A 27229-nucleotide genomic window follows, 5' to 3' on the forward strand; every position below is an offset into this window, starting at 1 on the left:
AACTGCTGAAAGAAACTGCAGAGCAGATCTCACCTGCAGTTACTCTGCTCTTCCAAGCCTCCCTCCATCAAGGTCGCATTCCATCATCTTGGAAAAAAGCTCTTGTGGTTCCTATCTACAAGAAAGGTTGCAAATCATGCCCAGCAAACTACAGACCAATCTCCCTGACAGCAATCCTGTGCAAGCTGTGTGAGCACATTGTACATTGTGCCACTATTCACCATCTCATCAATTATCGCATTCTCTCTGACAGCCAGCATGGATTCAGGAAGCAGCGATCATGTGAGACACAACTCATACTCACCATCAACGACCTTGCTAAGGGATTAGAAGACAAAGAACAGATCAATGTCCTACTACTTGACTTTGCTAAGGCCTTTGACAAGGTATCTCACCAGCGCCTTCTTCTCAAAGCACAACACTGTGGTGTCCGTGGCCTTACTCTCCAGTGGATGGCAGACTTCCTAACTGACCGCACTCAGCAAGTCATGCTAGAGGGCCAACTCAGTAATGAAGCAAGAGTTACCTCTGGCGTGCCACAGGGTAGCGTTTTAGGACCTCTCTTGTTCCTCATCTACATATATGACCTCCCAGACAGCATTAAGCATTCAACCCCTTGTTTGTATGCTGATGACTGCCTCCTGTACAAACGCACCTCATCACAACAAGACTCAGACAAACTGCAAGAAGATCTAAGCAGGCTTCAAAAGTGGGAGATCAGGTGGAAGATGGAATTTCATCCTTCCAAGTGCCAGGTGCTGGGTGTCACTAACAGAAGAAACCCAATCATAGGTCACTACAATATCCACAGCCAACACCTTCAAGAAGTTCATTCAGCAAAGTATCTGGGGGTCCATCTTGACAGAAAGCTGAATTTCAACACGCATATTGATGCCACCATCAAGAAGGCAAACTCTGTTTGTGCCTTCTTCTGTCGTAACTTCAGACACTGCAATCAGAAGATAAAGCAGGCCACCTATTTCACCTACATTCATCCAGTTGTGGAGTATGCTGCTACAGCATGGGACCCACACACCAGGAAAAATGTGGACAAAATCGAGATGGTTCAGCGACGAAGTGCACGTTACATGATTGGCAACTTCAAATGTCACAGCAGTGTCACCGCCATGCTAGACAGGTTACAATGGCCATCACTTGCTAGCAGGCGTCTACAAAGCCGTCTTGTAATGCTGTATCGCATCCGTTATGATCTGGTGGACATTGACTGGCAGCAATACCTACAAAAGTCAACATAAACTGATCTTCCACAAGAGGGCATGATTCCCGCTTCAGGACACCATTATGCACCAATCTGGTGTATAGCTCATCCTTCTTCCCCAGAACTGCCAGAGACTGGAACCACCTACCAGCAGACCCAGCTGACTCACCCTCCCTCGAGGCATTCAAGTCCTTCTTGAGGGAGACGTAACTGCAGCTCATGTATGAAATTATGGATTTTTACTTGCATTCCATGTATATATTTTGTAAATACACTACTTGTGGAATTTGACTGGTGGAGCATGCATACGGCTGCACACTCTCACACACTACAGTGCGTAATCTTCAAGCGTGAAGCTGCACTTAATGGAAGAAGAAGAAGAATCTGCCCGTAACTAAAAATCCATGTCTGGCATCTTTTTGTTGGTTTGGTGATGCAGGGTCACACATGACACATAAATTGTCACAACTTCGCATGGTGATTTCTTGTTACACACACATGTCCACTCTCCTTGATGAAAAGAAGAAAAAATTCTGTCTCCGCTTTTTGAAAAAAATCAATATGCAGCGACACATCGAGACACGGGCGCCAGCTGGTTCGCTCAATGTAGGGTTGCCGCACCTATCGGCCTGATCCGACTCAAAATTTTCTGTGCTTTTTTCTGCAGCTCTCACCTCCCCACGCATGAATCAGCCCCATGAAGCTGAAGTCTGACGTCATTTTACAAAGATTCGTAAAGAGAAAAATAAACCAGAACTAACCTGATCTTGTGCGTATAGACTCTATTCCACATTACTGTCCCACACTGAGAGTAGGTGGGTACTTGAATTTGTCAGCAAACTATAGATCACTTTGTAGATATTACGGGTTCACTTTCTTCATGAATTCTACTGTCCACTAGCCTTTGGGTGCTTTTCGTGCAAGCGTCCCACTGCATCCAGTGCAGACAGCGCACAAGCCATGCAATAAAATGCCATGCAGAGACTCCAACCATAAGCACCTTCTGATCTGGAGATTCTCCCGCCTGAAACCCCAAACAAACGGGAGACTCCGAATTGATGTGCGCGAAGCGCATATCACGAGCGCAAAGTTCCTTGCGGCCGGGGTCGGCCCGCTTGGGCCCAGGAAGCTCTAATAATTAGGGTTCTTGATGCTCTCTCGTGCTATCTAAGGCTTACTTTTCAACATACGATGACAAAAAGTAAGAAATCATTTCAAACGGGAGACACAGAGCCAGGGCGGGAGAAATTAAATCTCAAGCGGGAGAACGGGAGATTTTGCAAAAGTGGGCTTTCAGCGGGAGATGTCCCGTCGAAAGCGGGAGAGTTGGAGTCTCTGCGCCATGTACAGAAATCTCCTCACGTGCATGCGCAAGCTCACTCTGAAAATCCCACAACTTTGCATGGCTTGCACGCTGTCTGCGCTGATCTTATTTCTATAGAAAATTGATGGAGTTGTTGAGATTCATTGCTGCACAACACTCATTGCAATTGTATCTCCAGATTATCTTTGCATGAAAGAATTTCATATTTCTACTTGAACACTAGGCATTGATGATGCAATGCACTTAAACTTGCCTGCAGGTTGAAAGTTCATTTGATTGTTACAGTGTGCATTATTTTGTTGGGACTGTATTTCATATCAGAGCCTGTGGCACGTGTAGATACACGGGGATGGGGTAGATAGGTCTTGATCTAAGTTGATTTTCCTGAGATGTCTGTTATCAAGGATGGTCACTGGTCCTGCAAATTAATTATAAGAAAAGGTTATATCTCAACAGTTTCCACTAGTGTTATTCACATTTGACTGTGTTCATGAACATGTGGTAGTAACCTGGTAAAAAGTGGTATGACAGTCATGAGTATAACATTGAGTCATTCAGTTATCAAATATGAAACTTCATGTTGTGCATTTATATATAATACCCGTATATATTTTCATACTTTGAGTGATTGTTTTTGTTTTTGTTTTTTGGTCAGAATAATTCTACAATGTACATGTATGCATCTCTTTCTCTTTTTGTGTGTTTGTTGTTGTTTTTTAATACCCCTTTCCTTTGAAATATTTCAGCCTCTGGATGAGGGCCCAGAGGAGGATGAAGGAGATTACTATGACACTGTCAATGATGACACCTTTGGTGCTGGAGCAGATGGTGAGCTGACAGACCCAGACAGAGCTTGTCACAAAGCTTGTAATTTTTTTAGGGTTAAAGGAGACCTCCGGATAATTTTCAGATTTTTACATTTAAACAACTATAAATTAGTTATACCGAGGAAAAAGTTTCAGAATTTGTGATAATTGGGATGAAGAATAAGAATATTTTCAAAATTTAGAACAAATTGCAATGAACAAGGATGATGACATGGCAGAGTCACCATAAGAATGCATGACTTGGGGCTCAAGGAAGCAGAACAAAAGAAGAAGGCATGCATAGATTATACACAGGTGAACTCGCAAGCAAGCGGTATTGTAATGGAATTACACTGCTACATTTCTGAAATATGTGAACCTCCTATGTCATCATCCTTGTTCAGTGTAATTTTTTTCAAGGTTTTTCAAAGTATTGTTTCTCTGCTCAAGAACCACAATAAATTCCACAAATCTATACATGGAGTTGTCGATTTATGTACTGTGTGATGTGAAATTATGAAAATCGTCTGGAATGTCCCTTTAAATCTAAACACCTACACCGTGTTGCTGTCATATTTAAAATTTCCTGACTCTACCTCAGCGTAATGATGATTTTCATTTGAATACATATAGTGCTCTCAATCCCCAGATATATGTGCAGATGGGTATTTGTTGACTATAGACGGTGACAACATTTTTGTAGCGCGCTGCTCCATATGCATGCTGTACTTTTTCTTATTCAATGATTGGGATCAAACATACAAATCGTGCTCTGAGTACTATAATCATCTTTGTACATGCTGGCAATTGTATCTAGTACTTACACGTGTACGTACCTCACTGAAACCAAAGGTCATACATTTGACATAAAACTTTTAAAGAATTTCCTAGAATGCAGTTTACAAACATCTGTCAAGCAGGCCATATCTGTGATAGCATCACTTTTTTCACTTATGTGATTGGCTCTTGCCATTACTGATAATTTCTCTCTCTCCGTGTCCGTTGAATCTGGATGACTCGTGACTATTCCACCAATATTGCTATACTGTACTGATCGTTAACTTCTGCTTCTTGTACAAATATAGTACTGTTTGCAAAAAGAAAGTGTGGCATATTACTACCAATATAAATATATGGAATCATATCAGCTAGTTCTGTCCATTCTGGACTCAATTGTTCATGCAAAATTTGTTTTCATTTCAAATTACCAGGTAGATTAGATGAAAGAAAGTATTCCATTGGAAATGTGTCTTGTTTTTGTATGTACACACAATGTAATTGTGTGTACATACAAAAACACATTTCACATACAAAAACACATAATTCACACTTTCATAACCAGTTTTAATGAAATGAGCAGACAGTCACATGGAAGTACTTCAAATAATATAAGTTTTTTTTTCCTTTTAGAGCAAAAGAAGAAACAATGACGACTTACATCTGATGAATAGAGCATTCAGATGAATTGTGTTGCTACTCAGTTGCCAACAATCTTCTCTCATAGATTTTAATTCTGCCAGGTATATGTAGAAGGAGAGTGTGATAAATGAGATGATATGCTCAATCTGGTCAACATACAAATGTACACTGGATTTTTTTCACGGGAGCTCACTGCAAAATATGAAGTTAAGTCCACCTTGTGACGGTGTTTATAATTTCAATAGTTGATTCATAGTGGTGATAAACCCCAAACTGGCCAGGGTGGACTAAATTTCCCTTCGCCCTCCCAGACAGTGGGGACATGTGGGAATCTCTCTCTCTTGCCATTATCGCTCCTGGGGCCTGTTTCATAAAAGATTGATCGTAGGTTGCAATCAATTGCAAATTGCGGTTCATAAACAACTCTGCGAAGGATCTCAAGTAATGCTCAATCTATTGAAAGTTACGCTTGATTTTTCTTTAAATCAAGCTGGAGTGTCTTTATAAAACAGGACTTATGCTCAATATTGAACTTACGCTCGATTCATCAAGTTACGCTCAATAAATCGAGTGTAAGATCAATCAAAACTCTTTATGAAACAGGCCCCTGAGCTTCTCTCAAAGAATGTTCACACTTACTGACTCTTGACTACGATTTTTTAAGTTCTTGTTTTAAATGCATGAGCTATTTCTTCTGTGGGAGATGAACATGAATTGTTTGATGAGTGCATATTTATATTTTCGATTTTTTTATCTTTCTTGATGTCCATGGACTACAATGTATAAACTGTTGGTGGGATGATGCATTTTGTTTTTAGCTGGAGACTGGGAGGATGCCCATGAGAGGATGGCAGAGGACTTCCGTCAGGACGAGATGCCTGGAAAAGGAGGACGGCATGACGGGGTCCATGAGCTGATTCCATTCTTTGAGGTGAGACAGTCTATCGTAGAGGTTGATGAACTGCTAGCACACAAAGCATATTTTGTGAGAATCCTTCCATACTCTTCCATAGATGTGAATTACCCCTTTGTCAATTAATCAATGAGATGACACATTAAAAATACACAATTATATGGTGTTAGGTTTTTTGCGTAAAGGTCATCATTTCAATTTAGCAGCCTTTGTATACTGTATGAAATAGTGATAGAGACCTGTTGAATTGTCTTGTCCTTGTTCATCACCTTGGGAACAAGCTGCTCATTCCCCCATCACTGCTTCTTTCTTTTTTTTCCATCTGCAGTACAACAAATGGGGCATACACTGTTGTAGTTCACCATAAAGCATTTCTGTATGACTAATCGCCACTTGAGGAATAAAATGTGACCGTGCACCTCAAAACGAACATAAAGTCGCACACACTGATTTTGCATGAGGACTGAAAATAAGTGAAATGGGTCAACCTAGCCGAACTTGACTTTTTCATATTTTCTGAAAGAGCGGGTCTTCTTTTACATTATGTTAAAATTTGGTATCACAAAACGGGCAGGAAAGTGTGTGTTTTTTAGCAGTTTATCTCGAACTTTTTGGTAGAATAGTGTGATTAGGTGTGTCTTTAGAATCCCTTTTTCATTTCTGAAAAACCTTGTCCACACTCTTCACTTTCAACTCTGATAACTTTTGGAAGGATAGCGCTACTGCTTTGAAAGTTGGCATTAATTATGGACAGAATGTGTTAATGAGGCATGCTGGATTTCAATTTAATCTGATAATCCCTTCATTGTTGTTACTCTGGTGTTTTACTTCCTGTTTTTTGTCCCATTCATCGCACAGCCAGCACGGTTTGGTAAAGATTAAGCGCTTGAATAGACACTGTACTTCAGAGCCTCTTTTCTCAGTTCACACTTTTCCTGAGTATGTGCTTTCTTTCCAATATTTAGATAGGTTAGGAGAGTCCATTTGATTTGAGTTATACATCATTTTAAAGCTTAAAGTCTGCTCTTTCAGAATATGGTCTTAACTTAAAATTCATGTCTGGCGACTTTTTGTTTGTTTTGAGGTGCAGGGTCACAAATTGTGATCCTGCATTTACAATGTTGTTATTGATAGTCACAACTACCATAAGGTAAAACATTGCTATGAGGAGTTATGTGAACCATGCAGAATAATATGGCTGCTTCTTTCTCCAAGTAAGTGTGCATAAAGACAAGGAAAAAACAGACCAACAAGCACTATCTGACCAAATTAGACATTTTATATGTAATGCAAAAAGTAATATTATGCCTTTGTGACAGAGCATTGTAGAATGCTTACCCATCATGAATTCTATCGATCATTTCAAAGTTACTAATGGAAAGCTCTCTCTCTGGACTGCTGAAACACAGTGACTTTACAAAGGCGTGGCTTTTATGTATTTTTTGTGATTTCTTCTTCCTCATACATGTGTGTCTACTGTAACTTAGAGATGCTACAACAGTGTCGTTTGCTTTATGAGAGAACTGCTTTTATTATAATCATCATGTTATTAGTAAACCAGCAAGGTAGGTCAGGATTAAATTGAAAAAGCTTTGTCAAGAGTAATTATGCCATTAAGGTGTCATGAAAATCATACGGAATACATGCCATCAGCGATGTTATACTTTCACTCACTTGTTCTAATAGTACTCTTCAACTTTGCATTGAAGGTAGTTTTGTCTATTTAGAAATCTAGTTTTTTGTTGTTAATATGTGACGCTGCATCACAAAACCAACAAAAAGTCGCCAGGCAAGGATATTTAGGTAAGGACAGATTCTGAAAGAGCAGACTCTAAGCTTTAAAATGATGTATAACTCAATACAACTGGACCTTTCTAATCTGTCTTGATAATAAAAAGAATGTACACACCCTGGAAGAGTGTTTACTGAGAAAAGAGACTTTGAAGCGCAATTTTTTTGTTGGCTTCATGATGCACTGTCACATACAATGTACATACAGCTGTACATTCTCCAAAATATAGTATTGTCATCTTTCAGCCATTGATATGAATGCAAATGCCTAAATTGAGTTGTTCTTAGATTAAAAGAACCAGTAGATTTGTATAGATTTGATGTTGTCTTTTTGCTTCATTTTACAGGAGGAAGATCTTGAGAAAAGTATCACCCAGCTGGTACTCGATGATGATGATAATTACTATGACCCTGCACTCAAGAAAACATCACAGTCCAAACCTATCTCCATTAAAGTAAGTACAGTTGATTATTGTATTATTAGCTCACCTGAGCCAAAGGCTCAAGTGAGCTATTGCGATCGCCCTTCGTCCGGCGTCCGTCGTGCGTCGTGCGTCGTCCGTCGTCCGTCGTCCGTCGTCCGTCGTCCGTCGTCCGTCGTCCGTCGTGCGTCGTCCGTCGTGCGTCGTGCGTAAACTTTTTACATTTTCATCTTCTTCTTGAAAACCCCAAAACCGATTTTCATCAAACTTGGCAGGTAGCATCCCTAGGGGGTTAGGAACTCAATTTGTTAAAATGGGCACCATGCCCCACCCAGGGGGAACCCAGGGGGGCCCAAACCCCCCAAAATTAAGGAATCTGTAAAAATCTTCTTCTCTAGAACCAGAAGTGATAGAGCTAAGTTAATACAATGAGTTAGTACATTGATGACTGTAGTTTCAAGTTTGTTCATGGCAGAATCAGGGGTGCCCCCCTTGGGACCCAGGGGAGGGGGGTGGGGAAGGGTTCTAATGGGGCCTAAATTGTACATTTTCATCTTCTTCTTGAGAACCCCATGACCCATTTTCACCAAACTTGGCAGGTAGCATCCCTAGGGGGTTAGGATCTCAATTTGTTAAAATGGGCACCATGACCCACCCAGGGGGCCCCCAGGGGGCCCAAACCCCCCAAAATTAAGGAATCCGCAAAAATCTTCTTCTCTAGAACCAGAAGTGATAGAGCTAGGTTAATACTATGAGTTAGTACATTGATGACTGTAGTTTCAAGTTTGTTCATGGCAGAATCAGGGGTGCCCCCCTTGGGACCCAGGGGAGGGGGGGGGGTGAGGAGGGGTCCTAATGGGGCCTAAATTGTACATTTTTATCTTCTTCTTGAGAACCCCATGACCCATTTTCACCAAACTTGGCAGGTAGCATCCCTAGGGGGTTAGGATCTCAATTTGTTAAAATGGGCACCATGCCCCGCCCAGGGGGCCCCCAGGGGGCCCAAACCCCCAAAATGAAGGAATCTTTAAAAATCTTCTCTAGAATCAGAAGTCATAGAGCTGAGATAATACTATGAGTGAGTACATTAATGACTGTAGTTTCAAGTTTGTTCATAGGAGATCCAGGGGTGCCCCTCTTGGGGGTAGGGGGGGGGGGGGGGGTTGGTTGGAAGGGTCCAAATGGGGGCCTGAATTGTACATTTTCATCTTCTTCCTGAAAACCTCATGATGGATTTTTGTCAAACTTGGCAGGTAGCATCCCTAGGGGTCAGGATCTCAATTTATCAAACTGGGCACCATGCCCCACCTAGAGGGCCCCAGGGGGCCCCAATCCCCCCAAATTAAGGAATCTTAAAAAAATTGGGCCCTTATTGTACATTTTCATCTTCCACTTGAGAATGCCTGGTCAAATTTTGGTAGAGCTGTGAATAATTTAGATTAGTGACTGCGTGAAAGGTGAACTTGCGATACTCAGGTGAGCGCTAGACCCGCGGGTCTCTTGTATTTTGTGTCAAGTGTAAGTGGCTGATTGCTGTAAAACCAGATTTTTTTTTGCGGGCATTAACTTTTTGCGAGGAGCCAAGATTCGTAAAATTAAAAAGCAAGCAAAAGTTCTTGTGTGCACTCGTCTGTATCGAATGCCAGTGGATGCTGCAAAAAACACTGCCGGCTCCAGTTTACAAAAATTTCATGCTGCAAATATTATATGGTTTTACAGAATTTGTCAACTGTCCTGATATTCCTACAAGTTGTAACTGAGAGTATTGCCATTGAATCCTCCGCCCCCCCCCCCCCCCCCCCCCCAATAAGAGAAACCAAACAAACAAGCAAAAAACAAGTAACAGAAACTCTGGTCTTTGCCAGGTGTGTGTGTGTGTGTGTGCATCTGTTTGTTTTAACCCTCATGTGTACAGTGCCTCAGAAATAAAAATTCTTCTTTGTATTTTATGCACATTCATTCCATTAATCATACTTGGTGAGTATGGCATTAACATAGCTACCATTACCAACTCTTTGTTAAGGTAGCTAAGTTTTAGGAATATCCATGTGCCATTGAATGTGTTTCTCTTGCATACTTGCTCATCAATGAAATGGATTTTTCATTTGGAAACTGGGAAGTTGTATTTTGTTTTCATTGTGGGGAAATCTACTTTGTTTCTGTTCTCACTGCAGGGCGCAGCAGAATCCAACATCAGCCAGCTGTTTGGGCCCAAATCTCCCCCGTCTCTCTTTGACCCCACCAACTTCATGTCTCCGACCCGCAACATCTGGGGATCGCCGGAAGTTGGACAGACGGTGGAGCTACCGAGTCGGCAACCCCTCACGGTGACCTCCACCGAAGATCGACTGAAGGCCATGCTCAACATCGGGCAGGGAGCCAAGAGCAGACCAAGTGATGCCTGGGAGGTGTGTGATGAATATTTTGATTACACTTTGTTGAATATTCTCCACTTTGATATAGGGTCTATTATTAACTGTAAGAGACATGTTGTGTAGTTACAGGTGCTGCTTCAGGTATTTTGTTTAGTCCAGTCTTTTTTAAGCAGTTGTAGAATTTGGTAGTACTTGGTACTTGTTGCAGTAAACCCAATTGCAGCTCCTTGGAAGCTATACGGGGATGCAGATAATGTCATGTGCCAGTGGAGGTGTCAAAGCGGCAAGGTTGTGCAGTCTCTCTTATGTACAATAAAAGCAAAAGGGTCTGTGCAAGTGAAAACATGCACTGATCCCTTTAATTCAGTAGCTGAAAGTCAGTGGATTGTTGGAGCAAAACACAGACAGCTTCTAAGGATGACGATTGTAATGATGATGAAAATAACGGTCTTTGTTTTGTATATAGCAGATTTCTATCTTCTTGGGGTGCTTTAGGTGCTTTACAACACATCATTACCCCAGTCAGAGGAATCAATATGCACCTCTAAGAGACACACTCCACTCTTGAGGAGTATGATTGTAACATTCAAATCTTTATTTGGTACCCATTTATATACAACAGGACCCCGCCATAGTTCGTGCCGTGGGTGAGGCCCACCCGCCCAAAGTGATATCCCTGGCTGAACTGGAGCAGGAGCTGACCGGCAGTAAAGGGACATCTAGCAAGGCCTTGCCCGCCAGGTCCGTGTCGCCGGAGATCGGCTCCCCGCCAGCTGCAATACCCCTGCCCATCGGCACCCCGCCCCGAGGTGCCTCGCACATGCACCAAGCCAGACTTCCAGGCCCGCAGCCACCAAAGCTACCGCCGGATCAGCACAAGCAGCTGCCCCAGTTTAGCCATGCACCACCGCACGCCACGCCGCCATCACTCGTACCGCAGCAGCAGCAAAATGTAAGTTCCAGTATTAGGTCCACAGGAGGCAGAGATGCCATTATGTTATTCATGTCATGCCATATGATTGTCTCAATACCCCGTGTAGTCTCATTCATATGTGCTGTTCTGCTCCCAAATCACGAGAAGAGAAAATACAGTTGTTTTTGGAAGTTATGAGAAGTGTAGAATATTTAGTGTCTGGCATGTCCATGTTGCTGATTGGGAAAAATTGTGGTGCAAATTTATGGAAATTTGTTAGTTACTATAAAGGACAAGTTCACCTTCATAGACATGTTGGTTGAGTGAATGTAGCAATATTAGTAGAACACATCAGTGAGAGTTTGAGGAAAATCGGACACTCCGTTCAAAAGTTATTTTTATTATTTCAAAAGAATATTTGAAGTTTCTGCTCAGTCACGGCTGGATGAAAAGACTACTATATAGACCAGGAGCTGGCTGCTGGTCAATTTACCCCACCAAGCCCAAAAGGTTTGACCCCTCAGAGTTGCTGGGACCACCCCCCTCATTGCAAAAATGGGCGTCAGCCTGGTCCCTGAGGGCGGGTTCGGCCCCCAGGGACCCCCCGAAAAGGCCCTCCGGCGGGTGTAATTTACCCCATGGAGCCCATGGACCAAACTTGGCCTAAATGAATATCCTATGGGTGTACATAATCAAAATATAAAAACTGACAAAATATCTGGTTGGGAAAGGGGTTGCCAGACCGCTTGTTTGCAGGTACAAAACCTCGTTTTTGGTCACAGAGTCTGCGCCAAGACTACACTGTCCCATAGGCCCTGTACTGTAGCGTCTCCCAACAGTCCGAGGGACAGTGCCAGTTAGTGCATGTCGTAGTCTTGGCGCAGACTCCTTAACGCTCAACAAGGGTTTGTGCCTGCAAACTACCCATTAAACCCTGGGACCCAGGGTAGTTTGCATCCAGAAATTCACCACACACACACACACACACACACACACACACTCACACACACACGCACGCACACATACGCACACACACACACATAAGTTCACACATGACTCCATGTATACTATACCGTACCGGGGTAACACAAAACATGTTCACTGGTTTCTCCATACAGTACAGCAATAATACCTTTATGTCTGACCTATAAAGATGTTCATACCTTTTGAATTTTAGTATAGATACTCTCAATACACCTTTAAGCAGGAGCAGTGAAGAGATTTTGAAATTTGAGTGCAATTGTATGGTGTTTCACTGGCTACACAACCTGCTTACCCTTTATTATGTATCCACATCTTTTTGACATGTGACAAAAAATAGGCCTTATACATAATATTATGATACATATATATTTTTGGAAAATGCTGAAATAGGCCCTTTGTTGTGAGTAGACATCAGTTATATAATAGCTCAAATCATGCATCATACTGGCTGATAGACCAATATGTTTGGTATTTGTATGAAACAAATTCATTCCAAATACTGGTCAGTTCAGGAATCATACATTTTGTAGATTGTGACTGAAACATGTGCAATGCTTATTAGGCCTACATTATACTTATCAATAATGTAGGTTTTAGTCTACCATAGAGAGTGATGCATGACTTCATGTGTAATTGCCACGGTTTTGAAAGACAACTAAATCATAAACATTAACTACATTGTTCTGTATATGGTATGTGACACCCTGAAAGTGTAATATCTTTACTGAGGAGTTGACAAAAAATCTGATAAAATTTTAAGAGAACACAAGAACACAACATGTAAATGCTCTCAATGTGCATGCTATTGTTAAAGAAAGAAATTAAGCTAGCATAACTTTCAGCTGGTAATTTCATGTTTCAATGTTGTGTGTATATGTCCAGGGTTAATGACAATCATACTATGATGTGCTGTTTGCAGTATATGTGACACCATAGGTTGAATTTTGTTTGTGTTGGGCTGGGGAACTGAAGATGAAGTATCTCCAGAAATAAGGAGTTGACAAAAGTGCTGAAGGAATAACGGACCACAAGACCAAGTTAATGCTCTCAGCCTATATGCTACAATTGTATATGAAAAGAGAGCCATTTCAGTAAGCTGATGATTTCATGTTTTAACTTGGTTTGTAGGCCTACTGGCCACTGTCAATGGCAGCGTTTGCAGTATGTGCACCATTTGTGTGGGTATGGAAACTATCACAAATAATGAAGTATACAATATAACTCCAGAAATTAGAAGTTGACCACAAAAAAAGAAGTGCTGAAGAAATAGGGAGAACACAAGATCAAAGTAAATGCTCTTAGCCTGGTTATTTTCATTACAGAAAGTTAGCATTCAATTGTGAAGCTTGTTATTTGATGTTTCAAGGAAGTTCAGCAATATACATGTATCTATATGGAACACCATAATCATGTTCATTACACTTATTGATAAGCAGATATTTGTCCAAAACTATGAGGTCACATGCACTACTGAGTATGAAATTCGATAGATATCATTTCCAAAACCATTAAGCTCCATTTCTTAATGTAATGTTGCAGTTATTCTGATTTGGAATGTATTAGAGTCAAATAAAGGAAATGTTGCCATGGATGCTATAATCCTTGCCTATTTCATGCATCGTAGGGTGGTTTATATCAGCCAAATACTCACAAATATACACAACAAGTTTTTAGTTTGAGGTTTTCAAAAGAATCTTATATTATATGAGGATTGAGACTTGTTATTTGTATTCAAAAGAGGATATCAAGCAGGAGAAAAGAAAGTAATCCAAGCTAAATACGACTTCCTCTTGTTGACATAAATTTTATTAAAGGTATGTTTAATGCACTGTTGATGAAAAATTAATGTTTACTTAAATCTGTTATACAAATGGCCTTTAGTGCTGTTGTGGTTGGTCTGAAACTGAAGTCTACTCGCAACAAAGGTTTTATTTCAGCATTTTCTGAAAAGCTGTATTTGTGTCTCATAAGGTGAATACATCCAGAATAAGTAGGCTGGGTGGCCAGTAAACATACTACAACTTCACACAAATGTCAAAATTCAGCAGCGTTCCTTATAGGTGTATTAATAGTATCCATGTAACACATTCAAAAGGTATGAACATCTTATAGGCCTGACATTTATTATGTGCAAGATATAATGTCTGTGTTAATAGTATTGAGAAAGCTAACATGTTTGGTATTATGGTATATACATAGAGTCATGTGTGTGTGTGTGTGCATGTGTGCATGTGTGTGTGTGTGTGTGTGTGTGTGTGTGTGTGTGTGTGTACGGTGAATTTCTGGATGCAAACTACCCTGGGTCCCAGGGTTTAACAGGTAGTTTGCAGGCACAAACCCTTGTTGAGCGTTAAGGAGTCTGCGCCAAGACTACTACATGCACTAACTGGCACTGTCCCTCAGACTGTTGGGAGACGCTACAGTACAGGGCCTATGGACAGTGTAGTCTTGGCGCAGACTCTGTGACCAAAAACGAGGTTTTGTACCTGCAAACAAGCGGTCTGGCAACCCCTTTCCCAACCAGATATTTTGTCAGTTTTTATATTTTGATTATGTACACTCATAGGACATTCATTTAGGCCAAGTTTGGTCCATGGGCTCCATGGGGTAAATTACACCCGCCGGAGGGCCTTTTCGGGGGGTCCCTGGGGGCCGAACCCGCCCTCAGGGACCAGGCTGACGCCCATTTTTTCAATGAGGGGGGTGGTCCCAGCAACTCTGAGGGGTCAAACCTTTTGGGCTTGGTGGGGTAAATTGACCAGCAGCCAGCTCCTGGTCTAATAGCTTGTGATGTCACATGTGTACAACGATATAAAGAAAGAATAAAGAAAATTCAACATATTTCCATTTTTCTCGCATAACAAAAGAACGCTCGACTTCTCTCTTTTAGAAGGCAGGGGGAATAATATAACATACGTCAGTAACAAGTCGAAGAAATGTGCACTTTATTAAAAAAGTATGGTTTTGTGAAATTTTCTTTTTATTTTCCGTATATCGTTGTATGCTTGTGATATCACACACTGTAGTAGTCTTCTCATCCAGCAGTGACTGCGCGATACTTTAAAAATTCATAACTTTTGAACGGATTGTCTGATTTTCCTCAAACTTTCACTGATGTGTTCTACTAATATTGCTGCATTCTCTCAATCCTTATGTATATGAAGGTGGACTTGTCCTATAAGATTTTCATATCATAAATTAATCTAGGAGATTTGCACTTTTGGTTGTCATTCATTAACCCGTTTAGGACGAGTCCCGAATATACTCAGGCAGGAGTCTATGGGAAATGCATGTTGTAGCAAATTCAGCCCATCCTCAACGGGCTAACAAATCAATTCAAAAAAGCAAAAACAGTGTTTTCATCCAAATGAGATTAGTATACTAGTCTGATGATCACTCAATGTTGGTTTAAGCATGTCATTGATACAGTTATAGAGTGATAAAAGTACGTATAATTTTGTTGAGACTGAAATATCAGTGAAATGAGGGAATTGATAATTCATATTCCATTTTTCCTTTCCATGCAGCAGTCGCCTATTGTTCCCATCCACCCCCAACTCCTCCAGCAGCTTACTCGCCAAATCCACCAGTCCATCGGAGGGAGGGTATCCCCTACTCAGATCAGTCAGCTCATTATCCGTCTCCATGCCTCCGGGGGCAGAATATCGCCCAATACCATCAGGCAGGCCGTCTTCACCACCATTCCCCCTCCCCGGGACATCCCGCGACGGGCCCCTCCCCCGGGCCAGCCGGGCAACATGGCGGGATCGCCGGGCTTCGGGGGGAGCCCCAGACCACCCCCGTACTCTGGGTCGCCACGCATGCCGTACTCGTCCTCGCCAAGGGGCATGCCCATGGGGCCGGGCCCGGGGACAAGTCCTAGCTCAAATACCCCTCCCATGCATGCTGCAGGCAGAGGGCGAGGCCCCTTTCCTCGGGCAATGCATGGCTTGACACCAATGAATCCAAGGTTTGTACACCCTCTGGCTCTGAGGTATCTTGCATCTGGTCTAAGTCAGGAACTGTGTCTAGTAACCATAGCTATAACAACAACTTTATGATAAATCAAACTAGTTTCCCACTATTCTATATCTTGTCATTGGTAAGCATGGAGTTAGTTGTCATCAGTGTTTTGTATAAAAGGCAAAGACCAAAAGATAAGGAGGAATAAACAGGCTCTCACAAATGAAAGTGGGTACTGTTTTTATAGTTCATGAATATTTTGGAAACTGTTGTTACTTCAGTGAGTGTGCGACTTTGTTGACCTTGATTGCACATTACACACAAAAAAGGTGGAAACCTGCAGCACCGTCTAAACCAAAACTGTACCATCCCTTTAATAGTGTATTTATTACAATCATGCATTATTTACACAGGTAAAAGGTAGCCCATTAGGCCAGAAAATTATTTCATGAGAAATATGAAGGGACAGTGTTTTCTCCATCCAGGAGGCTGAAAATGTATAGATTTATGTCGCAAGAAACACATTACGATGAGAATCAGTTCAGATATGGAGTTCTATGACTTCTATGACTTTATAACATGTCTTGAAATATCTGTAAAATTTATTAAGAAGTAGTGATACAAACAGTTGTGTAGCCAACATGGGTGATTTCTCCGGAGGAAAACTCAAGTTGATATAATTTCAGTGATCTGATATGTGTATTTGTTTGTTTTGCTGTGAATAGAATCCCTCCAGTGCACTCTCGCCCAGATCAGATGGGCATGAACAGACGCTACCCATACGGTTCCCAGCAGAGAGGGCCTCAAGCCAACATGCAGTGAGTTTGTAAATCTTGTCTTCAAATTAATGAAAGTTTTTGCGTCGAGTTGCGTTTGTCTTTTCAGTCACTTTTAGTAGACCTTTTCTCCTTGCCAATCACAGCAAGATGTGTGCTGTAATTGCATATTGCAGTGATAGCAACCTCCCAACCACTAGTGCATCAGTTTTTGTTTGTTTTTTCTTATGTACTTATTAATTACCTATTGATAAGAATATTGTCTAATGGCTGCCAAGAATTAATGGAGTGGAATTTGTGTGATAATTCATGATGCAGACAGATCAATGATATGTACTCAAGTTATTGATGGACAGTGTTAGTCACACAATTTTTTTTGTATGCGTGTGTAATATTGGTTGTAAACAATCAGAATTTTACTAATTCAACCATTAAATCATGATTGTTCTAACAATCTTCAAAATCCGGGCAGATTTGCTTCAACAGTTTGTCGGTGAAGTCATGGCCTATTCATCCCCCATTTTGAGAAAAATACAAAATGCAAAATGTATGTTCTGTGGCACTTGCGCAGAGATCTTTGACTGTAAAGGTAAAATGTTGCAAGACAAATCCAAGTGATGCAAAGATGTTGGCGTCCTGTTTCCCGTCAATTCTTGGAAAAGGTGGTCAAATTTAAGAAAAAAAAAGAGAGTGTAAGGCAGGGGTATCAAGGTTTGAAAACTGATTGCCTTTAACACAGTGATACCTTGTAGGGAATGCATTGCATATTCACCCAAAAAAAATGAGATCTGGAACTTTTTATCTCGTGCGCTTACTTTCAGGAAATATGACAGGGGAGATGGGCCTCGAGCGCAACGCCAAATCCGTTTCCAACGTGGTGGAGGCAACCAGCACCGGGCTGGTAACCGTGGCGACTATGATGAATATTCCTGCCTGATGTCGACTAAGGAGAAGGAGTGGGTGATTAAGATCCAAATGCTACAGCTGACGTCCAACAACCCTGCCGTAGACGACTTCTACTACCAGGTTAGGCGATGGTGGTGATGATGAGGAGGGTGGTGGTGGTGGTGGTGGTAATGATGATGATAATGATGGTATTTGTGCTTTTGATAACGACAATGTTGCTGGTGAATGTCATGGTGTTGATGATTACAATGATGATGACATTTGTGATAGTGATGGTGTTTGTGATTGTTGTGATGATACTGTTGATTTAATGATTATTATGGTGTTGATAATAAACATAATGATTATAGTGGTGTTCATGATAAAGAAAGGAATTGTAATGTTAAGTGATAAGATGATGCTTGAAAAGACTTTACTGATAAAGATAATGATTGGAATGATGTTACTAATAATCACGACAGTAATGATCCTAATGGTGTTTAGTTTTGAAGATAATGATTGTAATGGAGTTATTGATAAAGATGATGATCTCAATGGTGTTGATGATAATAATTATCATAATTGTAATAATGTTAACAATGATGAGGGGAGTGATGTTAACGGGAGATGATTATAGCATTGACAGTAGTATTGGCGATAGCAGCAGTAAAGGTGATAATGGTGATGAATACAGTGTTAACTATTTTGATGATAGTGATTTGGATGGTGATTTGGATGAGGGTACTGGTGGTAATGTTGGGAGATGGTGACGATGATGTTGGTGTTGTTGAAGGTGATGGCGTTGATTGTGGTAACAACAATCTGACAGTCACTAATACTACTACTCTACCAGGTTACTTCTCATTATGATCATTTTGTTACCCCTCGTGTTTGTTTGGTTCGCTGATATCGGCAATAATGAAGCCAGAGCCTTTAATGATTCTCAGTGCTTGCCATGTTTAACATATATCACATATTCTTTTCTGTCCCTGATCAGAATTACATGCAGAGGAAAGCTGCCAAGGAGAAGGATAGAGAGGAGAGTGGAAAGAGTCAGCAAGAAGGAGGAAAGAAGGAAAAGAAACTGGTGCTGAAGCCTCTTGAGAACAAAGCTTATCAACCTGGTAGGCTGACTCGAGTGTTTTATGAAAACTTCTTTATCAAGCATTTGTGTGTGTGTGTGTGTGTGTGTGTGTGTGTGTGTGTGTGTGTGTGTGTGTGTGAACCTCTTAAAAAGTGTCCTTTTTTAGGCCTGAGGCCTGACCAACCTTATAGCATTGAGTCCATCATTTAACTCTTTATGTGCCCTGGAAATTAGGTTTTAGGTTTATTTAACACTTCCATAAAAATCAACATATAACAGAAACATGCAGCATTACAATCAATAAGACTACATAAAAGCATTATTATTACAACAACCTTCATGAGAAATACAACAAAACAAAATGATTGGACTTTGTTAGGAGACAAGCAAATTAGTGTAGCTTGTGAAGGTGTTTTTTTTTTCCCTTTCTTTTCAACATTCAGTAGCCCGTCCAAACTTGACCCAGTTGTAGATAAGTAAGCCCACTCAGGTGTTTCAATGTGCCTCGGTCCCATAGGGAGGCCATAGTGTGGCAATAGTGGTTAGGGGATTGGGTAATGTGTATTCAGAGACAATTAGCCTTCAGACATTAGTGCCAGTTGGTGAAGGAAGCACTTTCTTGTGAGTGTCAATCAGTGAACAAAGAGCAAAGGGTTAAAAAATAGATCTTTTGTTTGTTGCTTGTTCAGGTAAAAGAATCAGAAGTACCTATATGCCAGAGCAAGAGATAAATTTTGAGGTATATTGTTGTGTGACTGTTTTGGTAGAAATTCTAGCTATGTTTACTGTGTATGTTTGATTACAAACTTTTGTTTTTTGATGTAGTAGTGTGCTGGTGCATGAGGATTTAATCAAATTGTTATAGGTGCATGCAACAAGTGTTACTTGGAAATAACATATTTCCAAAGGAAAGCAATTATGAAACGTAATATATCAAGAATGACAAGATGCATGTGGGTAATTCCGTGAAGTTGGGGCACAAAGTGTGACATTTTAGCATAACTCAATACTAATTATGCTATACATATATTGTTTATAGGCTTTACATTTGTATTGAGACCATACATTTTCCTGGAAATTATGTGCCATTCAGACTCAACTTTGATGAAGTTATCAAAATGATATGTAACGGTGTCCTGTAGCATCGTGACGTGTCCATGTAGCATCGTGATAGTTAAAATCTGGTCCTAAAAGACAAATTATTGCAATTAGCTTGACCAAAATTTGACATAATATGCATAATTACTAGATTAGTCAGATAGCTAAATATCTTAACTCTCCTTTCCACAGTTTTACTTTTACAAGAAAATTACACAATGTGTCACTATGCTACGCGGTGCCCACCAAATGTCACAAAAAAGGACACCGCATAGCATCGTGATACATTTTGTAATTTTCTTTTAAAATTAAAACTGTGTACAGGAAATTTGAGATATTTAGCTATCTCATTCATATCTTGTACATATGCATATTGCATCAAATTTTGGTCAAGCTAATTGCCATAATTTGTCTCTTAGGACCAAATTTTAAAATATCACGATGCTACATGGACACGTCACGATGCTACAGGACACTGTTACATATTGTTTAAAAACTTCACAAAATTGAGTCTGAATGGCACAAACTTTCCAGAAAAATGTGTGGCCTCAATGCAAATGTAAAACCTACAAACAATAAATGTATGGCATAATTAATATTGAGTTATGCTGAAATGTATTTTTTAAATATCACGATGCTACATGGACACTGCCCCAACTTCATGGAATTACCCATGTAAGTTTTTTTTTTTTTTTTTTTTTAAATTAGAAACCTAGCATTCAATTCTTCTTAAAAAGAAGACAAACAAATCCTTCACTTAGGCGTGACAGATTTTATCTCACGAGCGTTCGCCCGCGTCCGGCATGCCTTCTTATCTGTTAAGTAGCCAGCTTGGCACGAGCTTGGCATGCGCCCATGCCGTCCGCGTTCCTGGAACGCCAGCTTAAAAGTCTTTTGTTTAGTGCCTTTGTTTTGAACACAATAGCGTCAACTTCACTGCACCCAATCGACCACGAAGCCATCGCTCCATGTAGCCAGCGTTCGGGAACGCCCGGATTAAGTCTTCCCTTTGTCTTGTGCTTAACACTTACACAGTTGATTTCATGGAAGCTTAAAAAACGGACAAACTAGCAAACAAATGAAACACGAAAGGCATTGCACTATTACGCGTTAGTAACGCTGTGATTACCTTAATTTGCGTCGATGAGAGGCGTAATCAAGAAGTATCTGAAATAGTATCCGAAATATAGTATTTGTTCCCCTTACATGAGCGTGAGACCACTCTTGTAAGCAGCTTCTCAGGTGAAGCAAAATGTGTGTAATGAAGTGACAAGTGTATAAGAAAAACATTCACAATAGCTAGGTAGATTGACGGAAACTTGACACCCATGGCCGTGCCAGCCAGGCAACAAGCTGGTGGAAATTTCCAGGAACTTCAAAGCAGGTTTGCCGCCAGGCAAAAACCGCAGGGTAAAGGAATTTGCGTACGCGCTGAATGGGTCGTAAACATCGTGTCAATTGCATGGGGCCTGGGAGGGAAGAGGGGCTATGTATAGTACATGTATTAGTAACCCTGTGCTGTGTGATACGTGCATGCTGTTGGAGACACGTGCTGTAGTTGGCGAGAGCTAGCTGATGAGAGCTCCCTGCACCTGAAACCAAGGAGGTACCAGGCGAGCTCGCCTAGTACCTCCTTCCTGAAACCAGGGAGGTACATACACATCTGGCTCTGCTGAAACTATGGAGCTTTAGTACAGTAAACCTCGACATTGCTTAAGTCGACACGATAAAAAAGTCCCGATTTTTGTCTTGTTATTCCTTGAAAATTTCTTTGTCTTAGTCGACATTTATAAGTCCACAACTCGCGTAAGTCGACCTGATTTTTTAGTGCCAACTGAGCTGAAATACGTGTTTATTCCCTCGTCTAAGTCGACATAATTTTTCGCTCAAAATCTTATCGCCATTCTCTTAAAAAAGAATAAATTGTTTTCCCGCTCTGATTCGCTGCATTTCTAATCGGTAATTCCCTAGTGTATGGCGTGGTAGCGTTTGCGCCATGCGTCCATATTGTCTTGTACGCCAGAAATGAAAGGGCATACATTCATTTACATTGGAGAATTACATGTAGTTGGCTACCCAAAGCAGTTCACTTTCCCCCTTTTCTGCTCGTTATTCTCAAAACGCAAAAACTTTGTACACATAAAGGTCCTAGCAGAAAATCATTATCAGAACATGAAATACACGTGTAGGTGTTTCTGTTTATCCAAATATTCTGACGTTAATTATTCCGAAGCGTTAATAGAAACCTGGGCCCGTTTTTAGAAAATTAATCAAATGCAACTACATGTAATTAAATGCAGCTGAAAATTAAATGCAGGTGTATCAAATCACGAGCAACTTTGCACATAAACGCAAGTGCGTTGCTGCCAAAAGGCTTGCGTTTGATATAGTATGAAACTAGAAAATAGTTGTATGAACCTGAAACTCAATTGCGTTGAAACGCAACTCTAAAAATCAAATGACGTCCATCAATCACGCGCAACGCTGTATTCAAACGCAAGAGCGTTGCAGGGAAGACTTGAGGTTTTCGTAAGAAACTATAGAGAAACTGCATTTAAAAGCATCTCTTAACATCTACGGAGGTGCGTTATTGTTGAAAAGTCTTGCATTATTTTGTTTGTTTTTTCGTATGCAAAATTAAAAATTAAACGCAGCTCTGAAAATCAAATGCAATTGTAAGTCCATGTCATCACGCGGAACGCTGAATAGACTTGCGTTTGATATACGAAACTTGAAAATTGTAGGGAACTTCTTTAAAACTCAATTGCGTTTCAACGCGATTCTAAAAATCCAATGCAAGTCCATCAAATCACAAGCAACGCTGTATCTAAAACGCAAGAGCGTTGCAGAAAAGACTTGCGGTTTTTGTACGAAACTAAAAACTGCGTTTAAACGCATAAAAACTATAAACCGAAGCGTGTTATTGTTGAAAAGACTTGAATCATTTTTTATTTCGTAACGGAACTTTCGCCATGATTGAACTTAGTCTGCACTAGCAGGGGAAAGACATCGCAACATTAACACGTTTCAAACTACCGAAACGCATCGTGCTTCACGAAATGTCGATGAAAAAAATAGTAGCAAATTATTGTAACTGTAGTTCGCTATTCCGAAGGTTTAAATCTCAGTCCAAAGTTAAATAAGTTCGACGATGGAAAGATGTTTATCTTTACGAAGGTTAGTAATCCGAAAGATGTCGTTTCCGGATTAACAATTTTTCTTGTTTTTATTTCAGACTGGCCCGCGCCGTACATCACAGAGCGGTAATGTTGCGAATCGGAGCGCGAGAACAATTCATTTTCAGAGTATGGCAATAGAAATGTAAGCAAAACAAATAAAAATATGGCGACTTAGGGAAGGAAAATCACACATCCTCTTTCAACTCAGTCGGCACTGAAAAATTATCTCGACAGAATCATACGAATTCACACGCATATCTTCACAGCAACGCACTTCAATTTAAATCGCAAATTTGCATGCACTTTGGGGAATATGCGTTTGTTTTTTTCATATCAAATTTAAAACGTACAGTGTCTAGAAACGGGTCCATGTTTCGGATCCCGCTCTTTCAAAAGCTCTCAAGATTTTTGTGTTTTGTGCATTGCCGTTACTAACTTCGCGTATATGTGCTTCTTTCGCAATAAAACTCGAATTAAGATGTACACAGCGATAGAGGCTCAGCTCAGTAGATACTTGCCTCCAGTGACAATATTCTTGTGTACAACAAAAGAGTTTGTGAGCCCATTAGCGCAATGTCTATTCATACCTATACCTGGTGCCCGATCGATACTTACATTGTTTGATGGCACATGGTATTGTAGTTGACCATGGAAAGGGGATACTGTCATAATTGGCCTACAGCTTGACTGTTTCCGCACAGGAGGAATGAATACCAACCTGTCCATTCTCAAGTCGACCTGCAAAGAGAATCTCGCTTTTGAGCATTTCAGGCTCTTGGAGAATTATGGGAGGAACGGGTTAAGAAAACTCATTTAAACTATGAATGTAATTATCCCTCTTCCCTGGTTATGTAATGGGCTGTTTAGAGCTCATCAGTGAAGATTGAAAGTAAGCCTACTTTTTGCAAAGCGTATTATAATGACAACTTGTGCAACAATAATTAACCTGGCTATTTGTTAACTGGCAAAATGTAATGTTTGGGCTTATTTTCTTATAGGTCAGCAAGACGATATGCGGATTCCGTAAAGTTCTGGGTAAAACCTAATGTCCTGAGAGAAGACTTACTAATTTACCCGCGCTTGGAACGGATAAGTCTACCGACTCTCACCAGGAAAAATTTCTCCAGTACTACATACAGTGCTAGCCGTATATAGTGTATGATAGGTTATCTTTATAACAGGCGGGAAGGACGGTGCATCTTCTACAAATGATTTGTCTCTCGTGGAAGAAAACCCGTCTCCTTGCGTGAATTTTAGCTCCTTAATGCCTTAATCTTATTATATTTTGTTAGGATATAATTATATTCCACTGCTTGAAACGCAGTGAAGGGGGGGGGGGGGGGGGGGGTCATAAAGCTGTTCGTAAAGATACGAACGACTTACGAGTGACTGATGATAAGTTCCTGTGCTGAATTATGGAAATTCTGATAAGTATAGCACATCAGAACTGATCACCAGTCGCTCGTAAGTTGTTCTTAACTGTACAAACAGATTTATTAAACGCCCCCCCCCCCCCCCCCCCCGTAACACAATAATGTGATACTAGAAAGCTTTAATGTCATGCTGAGTTAAGTAACCAAGTCAGTGGTACTTCATATTTTATGCAGTGTTTCAAAGTGACAGATTATGAGAACGACTGCTGTATTGTTTCGTTTAGGGAAAGAATCGGGTTGTGAGCTTGAACGGAAACAGAACCTGAATTTTAAGAGATTGTCATAGTTTTGTTTGTTTACTTGTTCGTTCGTTTGTTTGGTTGTTCGTTTGTTTTTGCTTTTTAGAAAGTGAACTACTGACAATAGCGTACAAATATTCGTATTTAAGGTTTAAAGGGATGTGGAATTGGATTATGTAAAGCTAAGAGCCGCGTTTACACATGTTCACGGCAACCACGGCAGTCACATTTCAGGCCATCACGGACAAAATGGGACGGACGTGAAACAACGCTGTGAGACGAGATAGGCAAATGTGACAGGCCGTGATTGCCGTGGATGCCGTGTCACATTCTTAAACTGTTAAAAAAAATTGCCACGGCAGTCCCGGTGCTAATGAGGAATTTTGTATGCCTTGATAAAATGGGATGAATGCAATGAAACACGACGGCACGTAATAGACCCTAACAAAACTTGGAGGCGGTCCGCAGCGGGACGGGACGGAAAATATTGATAGTCTATAGCCTGATCAGACGCCGTGAGAACAGCGTGTGATAGCTATAGAAGTTCGCCGGGGCGAGGACTGGAACGATCCGAACAAGACTTAGAATGCGAAGGTGGGGGGGGGGGGAACAGGAGAATGTCTCAACTGCATATACTAGTATACCCACAGCGCACTGCATCTCAGGCAAATACAACGTGGCCGCCAGGAACATGGTGTAAACGTAGCTTTAGAGTCTGTAGAATCCACATTTATATCTATAGGCATAACTAAAACTTGATTTCTCGTGACTCTGACACACTTTGACAGACTTTGACAGATTTCTGTGCACAACATGTACATGTAATATTCAATTCCACACACATACACACACACACAAAAGATCTTCGACCTCCTAGACCATTCTCCCGCCCATCATTCTCTCTCTGCATCTTTTTCTGTTGTTATTTTGTTCCACCTATGGGGATGTATTCTATGTTCGGCAATAATAGTGCGTTTCATCGTGTTTTGTTTTGTTTTGTTTTATTTCATTTTTAGATTTAGATCGGAAAAGCAATATAGACGGGAGGTAAAATTCTTGAAGCAACTATACAGTTTCAATTTTTAGTTTGACATCGTTCTTATATTTTGATGTTCGTTGCACCTGTAAGGTTCTTGTAATGCGAAAGTTAAATAAGATTCGCTATAATATTCTCGAAAATTCCCTCTGCCGTATTGATATTCGTTAATGTGAAAAATAAATACGATTCATTGATCCGAAACCGCACGAATTTTGTGATTCTAAGGGTGCATTTATCGGGATATTAAATTAATTACGTTACTCTGAAAACGAATAACACAACTTGTTCCTTTTAATTTCTGGGATTAACAAAACATCAGAAAGCAGAGGTTATTTAATTTTCGGATTTTAAGTCTGGCATTGGGGGTTAGTAGTTCGGAAAATAAGTATGGAAAATCTTTGAGGCAAGAAAATAATTTGAATTCCTATTATGGCATCGTTATTTCCTTTGCCTTATGTTCATTATTCCGAAAGAAGAATAAGGTTCGTAAATCCGATGGTTCTTTTTGCTGAACCCGCAAAACACGCAAATTTGATATGCCTTATGTAATGTGTTAATCCAAAATTGTATTAGGGCTCGTTAATACCATTTGTGGCATTATTCCGAAGGTTCGTAAATGTGAGAATGAATTACGTGCATGGTACGAAACTTATGTCATTTTTGGCTAAAAGAAAATTAAAAACGCCGAATCTTTTCCTGTGACGGGAATATATGGGTTTATTTCTGAACGTGACATCGTTTACTTCTTTGCACGATATTCATCATTCCGGGAAAAAAAAATATTCAGATGGTTCATTCATCCGAAAATGGAAAAAAAGGTGGGTCGTTTATCTGTAAAGAAATTATCATATTCGTGGTAAGAAACTTCGTTTTCGTATCAGCTATATAACGTCCGAAATTTCGAAACTTATATAAAAAAGAAAAGCGAACCTTCAGCATAATAACAAACTTTAGCGAATCGTAACAGTTTTTTTTTTTAATCAATCGAGCAGTGTGGAATAACAAATCCGACATTTGTTTTAGCATGGTATTGAGCAGAATGTTACTGCTATTCACTTCCAAAAGTAAAAGCAATTATCTGACATTTATTCTGGCATCTTCTGGAGCCGAATGTGATTGCTATTTACTTTCGAAAGTAAAGCAAATATCCGACATTTATTTAATCACCATATGGAATTGAATATTACTCTGATTCATTTCCGAACGTCAAAGGAAACATTCGACATTTATTTTAGCATCTTCCGGAGCTGAATGTTATTGCTATTTACTTTCGAACATAAAAGCAAACATCAGAAATTTATTTTATCATCATACAGAGTTGAATATCATTATTATTCATTTCTGAACGTCAAAGCAAACATTCGACA

General features: G+C 40.4%; 1 protein-coding gene across 1 annotated transcript in view; it reads left to right on the forward strand.

The window, feature by feature from the left end:
- Positions 1 to 27229, forward strand: part of LOC139741780 (protein PAT1 homolog 1-like) — a 90204-nt gene that overhangs the window by 3361 nt on the left and 59614 nt on the right. The window contains exons 2-10 of the mRNA XM_071652370.1: positions 3290 to 3371; positions 5587 to 5699; positions 7820 to 7927; positions 10069 to 10302; positions 10892 to 11221; positions 15694 to 16136; positions 16855 to 16947; positions 17727 to 17931; positions 18788 to 18914. Of these exons, the coding sequence (XP_071508471.1) occupies positions 3290 to 3371; positions 5587 to 5699; positions 7820 to 7927; positions 10069 to 10302; positions 10892 to 11221; positions 15694 to 16136; positions 16855 to 16947; positions 17727 to 17931; positions 18788 to 18914 (1735 nt within the window). The remainder of the gene's footprint in view (positions 1 to 3289; positions 3372 to 5586; positions 5700 to 7819; positions 7928 to 10068; positions 10303 to 10891; positions 11222 to 15693; positions 16137 to 16854; positions 16948 to 17726; positions 17932 to 18787; positions 18915 to 27229) is intronic.

Source organism: Diadema antillarum, unplaced genomic scaffold (assembly GCF_040938485.1).
Source record: "Diadema antillarum isolate AM-2024a unplaced genomic scaffold, OU_Dant_1.0 seq00000953_RagTag, whole genome shotgun sequence".
Taxonomy (NCBI): Eukaryota; Metazoa; Echinodermata; class Echinoidea; order Diadematoida; family Diadematidae; genus Diadema; species Diadema antillarum.